The following is a 9,545-nucleotide window of genomic DNA, read 5'->3' as shown; positions in this document are numbered from 1 at the left end:
TGGAGAGTTTGGCTGAATAAGGATTCTGAAGTTGTCTCTGATCAGGGGCCCCGTCTGGCTTCTACCTGTAACTTCCTGTTAGAGATGATAAATGTTGTTTTAGTTTTTGGGGGGGGAGTTGGTCTTTTTTTGATCTTTGGCTTTGGAATTTCCTGTGGCTTTCCAGCGCCCAGTTGATGATTAACTCTGTCTTTACCCAGGGAGAAATATCCATTAGATGATTAGATTAGCAAGTTGCTCAAATTGGATTAATGTAAATACTTCTTGTAAGTGAAGCAGTAAGAATTGGCACAGTATCTGTGAAGCTTCTCCTGTCAGCCATACAGGAAAGTGGAGAGGAAGAGAGCGTGAGGAAATCAGTCCTCAGTATTTAGGGGAAAGTGTAAATGCTTCTGTTTGTAATAGACAGTGGAAGCAGCAGAACGGATTTTGCCAAAGAAATCTGCTTATGAAGTCTTGCTAGTCAGCCTTTGTACATGCCTCAAAAAGGAGGACAAACATGCCCTGCCTTTCGTATAACCTTTTCTCCATTATAAATACATACCTGGCATAGAACAGAGACCTGGTAGATTAAATGCACAGGTGTACGTGTATAGCTTATGATGATGATTCTTCCATAATAAGATTTTTAACACAGCACGGTTTTTGTTTTTAACTAATCCTCTTATATACCTCAGATACATTCTTCCTCTTGCCCTGATTAATCCGATTTTCAGATACCCTGTGTGGCTCTGCTTCAGGTTTATGCATTCCCAGGGATGAGTTGTAACTGATTACAATAGTTTTAGATGGTGGTCACCTGACCAAGCATACTGTCATAATCTCTTGAAGATAATCACTAAAAATATAGCTTCCTTAATCTCCTTTGCTGGATAAGGGAAAAAGAGAAGGATCTGTAAAGACAGTGTGCTGTGAGTAGCAGACTCAATACGTGCACTACAGGTTGTTCTCCCTGGCTTCTTGCTAATAGAAATGCCTTCTTTCCCCATTTTAAACACCTTTGTGAAGCTGTGTGGATCAAGTAAAAGTAAAGAATTGGTTTTGGAAAAGGTGAAATTCAGAAATTCAGTCAAAAGGATGTCAATTATTGAGGATGGGGACATTGCAGAGGTCTTATATCTCATTCCCAAGAAGAGTGTACTGAAGCAGCTGCCCTACTTGAATCCAGATGACTATTACTTATGTGAGTGGTTATTTGACAGTCCTAAGGATCTGGGTAAGTGAGGACTGGCATCAAATATTGTTTTTTCTCGGTGTATAGATTGGATTGCTTTACAGTTAGCATATTTTTTGCTTAGCAGAAAGATGTTTATGACAACAGATGTCCTCAGGTGCAGATTAGTGAATGACGGAGAGGATGGAAAAAGAATAAAAACAAATCAATCTAAACAGTCAAAAATAGCTGATGGATATAGATGCATCTCTCTCTATGTGGCCATCTTGGAACAAAGAGGGTCTTAATCTGCAGAAGTACTCAAGCTGGAAGAACAGCTTGTGAAAGTACAGCATCCTGTGATAGTGTTTTCCAGAGCCCGAGTGTGTGTTTTATGAAACTGTATTCCCTTTTGTTTGTTTTAAACCTGTTGCCTATTAGTTTCATTTGAAGCTGCCTAATTTTTGAATCAGAAGAGACAATTAGCAATCGTTCCTTGTTCACCTTTTTCTTGTCACTTGTGAGTTTTAGACCTCTGTCGTATCTCTCACCCAGATACTTCTTTCCCAGGATAAGCAGTCATAGTTTATTTAGATGCTCTTTGTGCCTCTAAAGTCCATGCCTTTGATTATCCTTTTTTACCTTTATCTTTCTAGCTCTACTATAACCCTTGGAAACATGGGGAATAGAACTGCATACAGTATTCAAGATACAGCATGATGTGGATATATGCACAGTCATAACAATCCTCTCTATTCCTCCCTGTAATTCTTAACTTTTGGTTTGTGTTTTTTATTAATATTTAACTTTGGTTTATTCCTTAATAGAACTGTTTATTGGTGGAGAGACTGGTGCATTCATCTGCTTAGCTGATTTGTTATGATCTATTAAGAATTAAAAAAAAAAAATCTGCAAATGCCAGTCTATGAAATTGGTTATGTGTGTTCATCTGAAGCTTGCATACAAACTTCAAAGATACTGTCTTTTGTGACTTGCGTTATGGACCTCAGTTTTGATACCCAATTTGCTTATACGCTGGAATTTTGCCTGTCCCTTGGCAGATCAAGCAGACTGCATATACTTGTCATTCTATTCAGCTATTCAAAATGTTAATAACAAGTGGCTGTATATGGCAGACAAGCATTTTTCAAAGATCTGCTTTCAAGTTCATTACTTCTCAGTGCTAGATAACATTTTTTGTTCTGCGCAAATAGTTTTTTTGCTAGTTAGCTCTGTACCCAATTAACTTCATGGCAGAATAGTAATACTGGCCAAACCCATATACTGTTTTGGATAGTTACTGCTTCTGAGTAATCAGTTTTGTTAAAAGGAAAATTTTAATGAAGCCATTGCTAAAACATGAGGCAAGTATGTAATATGGCTGTGAACCAGAAAAAGCTGGTAGTATTTGCCTTGCCAGCCCCTCCAGTGTTGTGCATTGGTTTTCTGGAGAAAACTTAGACAATGAGGCATTTTTATAAATCATAACTCAGAATAGAAAATAAATTGAATAAACAGTGACAGGCTGTATTATTGATCCGTGCAGGGACTCCAAAGAAATTCTTTGCCAGTGTAGCAGACTGGGAGTCACCTTTTTGCACAGGTGCAGTTTTCTTCTAAATCATAGGAGGCTTATAAATCAGTCTAGAAATTGGCAACCGTGCGATTCTTCACTCATTTGTCAGCAAGTGCAGAGGCAGTGGGTTAGGTTCTGATTAACAGTATGCTCTGACAGATCATGCATAAATCCTTTGGGCCTAATTTTTCTTTCATCCATCAATATGGGTGCTACCATTTTATGGGATGGTAATATGCTCCTGCTTTCCAGTGGTGTGAATAACGCAAGCAGAGAATTTGCAAGGTGTCTGGCCTCTCAGCTTTACTTAAATTACGGCAGTGGAATCGGAATAAGAACCCCAGCTACTTAGAACAAAAACAGTGAAATGGTTCCTGGAAGTGAGTGAGAATGTGCATTATTTATTGGCCTGGTTGTAAAAGGTGCATGTGCCTTTAAGCTACAAACGCATCAATCCCTGTTTTAGGCCATGTGCCTGCTTGGGGATTATGGTGCCTCAAGTACTACAAGATTCAGCAGTTTATATACCCTGCTGGGAGAGAGTTTGTTGTCTGCATTTGGTTTTACAAACAGGGATTAGAGATGACCCTGTCCAAGGCATTTGGAGACAAAATAAATATTTCACTTGCTGCTTACAAGTGGAATGATAATCATCAGGAAAGGCCCAATTTTTAGATTTTTGGAAGGTCAGAAATTTTCCCAACAAGTGCAGAGCTGTTTAGTATTCAGGAAGTGAGTTTGAGTCTCACAGGTTTAACCCTTGACATGCAGATTTAGCACTCTTGTCATGAAATTCCACTGTTTCCCTAAGGGTAGGGTTGGAATATCCTATCTCAGGCTAAATGATGGCATGGTGCTGTCAGGTAAAAGTACTCTAAAAGTAGAAGAAAACTTCAAAAAGAGAGTTCAGAAGAGTACTGAATCACTGAAAGGGAAGGACAGAAGGGTGATCCTTGGGTTTGTTTGACCAGCAAAGACTGATGGAGCAGCCTTCATTCCCATTTCTAGGGAAGGTAGTAAGGGACTGCTTTCCATGAGGCAAACTGCCAGTCAGATGGTTTGCTGCAACCAAATCCATGTTAGCCAAAAAGGCCTGGTTTGACGTGTGGCTTTAAGCCTCTCAAGGCCAGGCTCTGGTAAAGGGGTGGGTATGGAAAAATGCTTGATGTTCAGGGCTAGCAAAAGTTGAAAGTTTGTCGCAAAAGAGCCATGGATTTTCAAAGAGAAAATAGGCTTGTGAGCTGTGTTGCTTCTTGCATGTGGTACTGTCATCTCTTGCTTCTGCGTGTTTCCCTACATACCCCTGCTCTGTTCCTGCAAACTGAATGCTGCTCAGATGGAGCAGGGATGTATACCTGACGGGAAGAAGATAAACACTGTATTATCTAAGACACTTGCTGTATGAGTTTAGTAATGTTTTATGTAACAGTCTTAATTTAAAGCAGGGTTTGTGAGAATGGCTGCTTGTGTTGGATCAGTTGGACGTAGAGGAAGACAGAAGGCATCTGTCAGAGGATCAGAAGAGCATGGCGGGAATAGAGAGAGCATGAAAACACCTCCGTGGGGAGCCAGGGAGCAGACTGTACTGGTGCAGGGAAATGTGCAAAGCCTTGAGACACTGACAAAGGGGGTCTGGGGAAAAGAGGATCTGTTTTCTCTGTATGCATGTGTGCAGGTGTCATGAAGGAGTGATGCACTTCACTCATAAGAGGGAAGCAGCACTGTGTTTATTGCGGTAAGATAACAACTTAACAAAGTTCAATCGTAAATAAGAACGTTTTAATGAGGTTCAATTGGCAAGGTTCACTCAGTTATTTACTGCATGAAGGACAGGGTCAGATGCACATGCAACAGAGACCCTCCCGTTGAGTCACGAGGTTCAGAAAGGACCCCCTTGCTTTCTAAACTCCTTCTGAGAGGAGCCTAGGTGCAACTGGATCCAGTCTTAGTCCCAGACTTGGTCAACAGTTTATGTCTAAAGGAGTGTGTGCGAAGGAGACCCTCCCGTTGAGTCATGAGGTTCGGAAAGGACCCCCTTGCTTTCCACACTCCTCCTGAGAGGAGCCTGGGTGCGGCTGGATCCGATCCTAGTCTCAGACTTGGTCAACAGTTTATGTCTAAGGGATTATGTGCACAATCAATCAGAGATATAACTCAGCAAAGTTTCGCAAAGTTTGCAAAGGTTCAACGTGCTATTAATCACTTACCGAGGATCCGTCGTGGGTCAGGAATCCCTCAACCTCGAGGAGTAACCTTGAGAGGCGTCCCTGCTCAAGAGGAGGTTCTGCAGTGCAGCCCGCTGCCATGCAGGAGAGCTCCATGGGCTCTGGGCTGCCCCCTATTTATGGGGGGGGGAGATGATTGACTCATAGTCATATTTGCATGCTGGACGGGTCTTAGTTGGCGCGTGCTCAGTTAGCCCCTGTCTACATGCTGTTTACAGGGAGGTCCGGTTGAGGGGCAGAGAAGCACATCGGGGGGGAAAGGAGCACACCGTCACAGCAGGGAGGAGGGTCCAAGAGATGAACAAGGTGACATGAGGGCATATGAAGAGGTAAGGTGTTTTTTTTGAGAGGAATTGGTGTTACAGATTTGGAACTGAAGGTCCAGCTATAGAATACCAGCTGCTGCATAAACATTTGAATCTTTCCCCAATATTTTACATCTGAGATCCCACACATCCTCTTGCTTCCTCATCAGTAGGATTTTCTTGCTGTGCAAGAAAGCTAGAGGGTATGATATCCTTGCCATCAGTCCCCAGCTAGGGAAAGGAAAAGGCATTGTGTGCCTCATTGCCATTTTCCATGCTTTGTACCAAGAAATGCCCAAGTTCTCCCTGAAGTCTGCAGCTTCTTTAACAGCTGCCCCTGTTGTTGCCTGGACAGAGAGAAGGAAGACACAGTGGAAAAATGGATTTGTATTTTAATCTTTGGTCTCACCTGCTAAAGGTGTTCCTACTAGAGACACCTGGAGTAGGTGTTCCCCACAGAGGGTGTAATTGCTGTGACCTACAGCCATAGAATTTTAATGGTGCCATATGAGTGTGTCAAGTCTACTAAGCTAAGCAATCTTGAGTGTGGCAAGTGGTGATATGGGAGAGAGAAAAATCCAGGTTTTGTTGATATTTTAGTAGGTGGTACTCTACCCTTAGATGCTGAGAGGTGGTACTCTTCTTTTAGATGCTGAGAGGTGCCATACAGACTGCTTGTGTACATCAGACAAGGTAGTTCTGCTTTTTGGTAGCTCTTCAAATGAATTCCTTCAAATGGTGATCTCTCCTGGCCCCAGTCCTATAATATTTTTAATGCTGACTTACATGAAGAAACAGGGAGCATGCTCATAAAATTTGCGGTAACCCAGGTTTGGAAGCGTTGTGTCATTCTTCTGCAGGACAAGATCTGAATTCAGAATGATCCTGACAAGTCAGCTAGATGGTTTGAAATCATACAGTTGAAATTCAGTGAAGAGAAGTGTAAAGTGCTGGACTTGCACAAATAACAAATGGAAAATAACTAACAGTACTCCAGAAAAGAATATAGAGAATAACAATGCTTATCACAATGTAAATATGAATCAACAGTATGATGCTGTTGCAAAAAAGTTGTACTTATTCTGGGATGTGTTAGCAGGAGTGTTCTTTGTATAATAAGAGAGAGAATTTTCTACTGTGCTTGTTACAGAAGAAACCCCTGCTGTATACTGTCTCTGTTTTTGGATATCACCTTTTAAGAAAGCTACTCATAAACTGGAGGGAAGCTAGTATAAGGCTGTAAGGATAATAAGTTTAGAAGAAAAGACTTATGAGGAAAGATTAACAGAATTAGGTTTGCTCAGTCTAGAAAAAAGGAGACTTGGTCAACTTTCAGATGTGTAGAGGGTTGTGAAATGAAGATGTATCCTCCATTGTATTGAGAAGTGCAGAAAGAAATTGGCTATATTTGCAGCAGAGAAGATCCAGCTTGGATAATAAGGACAAACTTTGTAGATACAGAGGCAATGAAGTGGAGGAATTGATTCCCTAAGCATGCTGTGGAATCTTTTAGGAGATTTTTGTCAATGTCACTGATGGTCTAGGTGCTTGATCCAGTGCAGGACTCTGATCTTTTGAGTCTCTTCCAATCCTCTGTTTCTGTGATTACAGATCACTGTGAGTTGATCACCTGTTTGAATGCACAATTATTTGTGTTTGTGGTGGGAGGGAGGAGGGGGTTTTTTTGTTTTGTTTTGGTTTGGTTTTTTTGAAACACATGGTCCTAGTGTCTTGACCCAATTCAGATTTGGGGAACTGCATTTCTCCCTCTTCGCAGGCCCATTTTGGGGGTGGAGGGGAACGGGGTGTTTGTGGCTTGTGGCTTTGCAGTGTTACTGCAGAGATTCCTAGGCCTACTGTGCTGCATGGACTGAGCATGTCATCATTTCCATCCTGGAAAGAACCTGCCTCTTTGGAAACTGGTTGCAAACCTTTGCGATACCAATGTGCAGCTGGGGTGCAGCATGAAAGGCCACGTGTCGCTGGTAAGGATTAGCCAGGCATAGCAAGCTGCTGTCTCCTGGGGCACCTGTGCTCACAGGGCCATTCTAACCACCACCTTGATGGAGAAAGAAACCTTGCTTCTGTTTTCACTGCACAATGCCTAGGTATTACCCCAGTGTTAAATCGGAAGGACTTTTGCACAGACAGCACTCAAAGGTAAAAGCCTTTTCTATCTCTTTTTTTAATAAAACTGCTTTCTTCTCTGCCCCTTACCACAACAGTAGTTAGTGCTGTTGTGATTTTGATCCTGCAATGATTGCATATATTGAAGATGTATTTACTTATTTCATCAGCTTTACCAGGTTGGGGTTGTTTTTCACTGCTGTTCCATTAAAACTTAAACATAAGCAAATGTTTTCGCTTGTGTTGCTCCAAGAGTCACGGAGAATGGCTGCAGTGGGCAGAATTCACCTGATGCAGTTGCTTCAGCGTTATCGCACGAGGAATAAATCTGCCTGTGAAACAAGCTGAGTAATGGTTTCATGTTTGAGAAAGAAGTGTAGATGAAACTCCTTGTCTGTGTTTGACCCTAAAAATCTTTGCTCTGTAAATGTGCACAGTTATCTCTGTTTTTTAAAAAACAAAACCAAAACTCTTTGAAATTCATAGGCTTCTCAATTAGAACTAGTGCTTCATTTTCTGCTTATGTGTAATGTCTCTGCTCCCATTTAATCACTGAGGTGCTACATTTTTACTTAAAGTACCTGAACATCTAACGTCTTCTTAACCCCTGCATCCAGTTTCTGCCTTCCAGGCATTGAGGGGCGGGTTGTTGCTGGTGTTTTGAGTTCAGTTCAGACTAACTTGCTTAGTACTTCGGTGGTTAAGCATTAATCTGCTTTAAAGTAGCATGGTTTAGAGCAACTCGATTCACCTCTGTGGGGCTCTCCACTCCCTCTCTGTCTAAATTCTTTGTCAGCTGTTTTATCCAGTAAGCAAGAACACAATTGCAGTTCCTACTGTTACTAGATGCTGATGAGAAAGATTAGCTAAGTCAGATTTGAGCTGAAGGAAATAATGAAAAAGAAAATTTTTATACAATACATGGGGTATATACATAGGTATACATAGGTAATAGCAGCAGTGTGAAGATAATTAAGGGGAATTTAAGCAAAGAGCTCATTTGCTCTGTAACTCCATAATACCGATAGGTACAGGCAGCTCTGACTGGAAGGAGCATACTCTGGCTACACATCCCCCACTGTTGTTTACAGGGAGTCCTGCTTTTGTTCTATATCTGATTACAACTTCCCCTCCTGTGTCCGTCATTTGCAGTTGTATAATCTTGGTGTTTTTTATCAAACAACTGAGAGAGAAATGCAGTCTCCTTCCTGGGCAGGGTTGAAGTAGGAGAGCAGGTTTAGCTTACCCTCCACTGCTTAAGGTAGAAGGAGAGCTGCCCCTCTTCTGCTGCTTTGTGGATATTCAGAGCCACTACTTCTGCCTTCCTTGTAAGCAGGAGAGATGAAGGCAACCTAGACAGTTAAATCTGAAAATGGAAGCTGGTTTCAAGCTGAGGAAGCCTTTCTTCCAGTAGGTAAAGTACTAGCAGCACCGGGATGGGGAAAAGAGAAGCAGAAAATGCTCATTCTTCTGCTCAAAAAGCTATGTCTTGGGCCTACTCTCCCTTTCCAGAAACTGGAATACTGGGACAGACTTCAGAGCAGAGAGAAGGGAATAGGAAATGGCTGTCCTCACTCGCTCTGATTTCGACTTGGGGTGGGGAAAGCATGGGAGAGGAGAGAAACAGAGTACATGGCCTTTCTTCTACTCCGTCATGTTCCTATGTACTGGCTGAGGAGAGGAAGAATGCTAATTCCTGGTAGACCCCTTCTCCACCTTTATGCATGAGAAGTGGGGATATCACTAAGTAGACTTTTATATACAAGGACCTTAAAAGTGTCTTTTAGTTTAGGAAGATGACAGATATTTGACAGACCTCTGTGGGTTTTTTGTTAAAATGGCAGAGAGCTAATAGAAGGAGAGGGAAGAAAGGAAAAGCAGGAATGTTCATCACCCCTTTCCCTGAATGGCAAGTATGGGGACAAGCTTTTGTGAGGCTATCAGGGAATATTTCTTCTCTGCCCGAGTTCTTTTCTCCTTACATGCATGGCTTCGGTATGATATTATGTCCTGTCATGGTGAGATTGATAATGACAGTTGTCAAAACTGTTAATATTCTTCTCATTTTGTCTTACATAATCATAATTCTTGAACTCTTCTGCATTTAGGTGTATGTCATGTTGGCTTCTTGGGCTAGTAAACTTGTGTTTAATAGAGCC

At 41.8% G+C, this 9,545-nt stretch overlaps 1 protein-coding gene across 1 annotated transcript in view; it reads left to right on the top strand.

Annotated features, from left to right (window-relative positions):
- Positions 1–972: 972 nt before the first annotated feature.
- ABLIM1 (actin binding LIM protein 1) overlaps positions 973–9,545 on the top strand; it is a 147,525-nt gene continuing 138,952 nt past the window's right edge. Inside the window, exon 1 of the mRNA XM_067300285.1 lies at positions 973–1,216. Within this exon, the coding sequence (XP_067156386.1) occupies positions 973–1,216 (244 nt within the window). The remainder of the gene's footprint in view (positions 1,217–9,545) is intronic.

This window comes from Apteryx mantelli, chromosome 7, assembly GCF_036417845.1.
Source record: "Apteryx mantelli isolate bAptMan1 chromosome 7, bAptMan1.hap1, whole genome shotgun sequence".
Classification (NCBI taxonomy): Eukaryota; Metazoa; Chordata; class Aves; order Apterygiformes; family Apterygidae; genus Apteryx; species Apteryx mantelli.
Note: the sequence above shows the minus strand (reverse complement) of the source record. Positions and strands in the feature narration are given on the sequence as shown.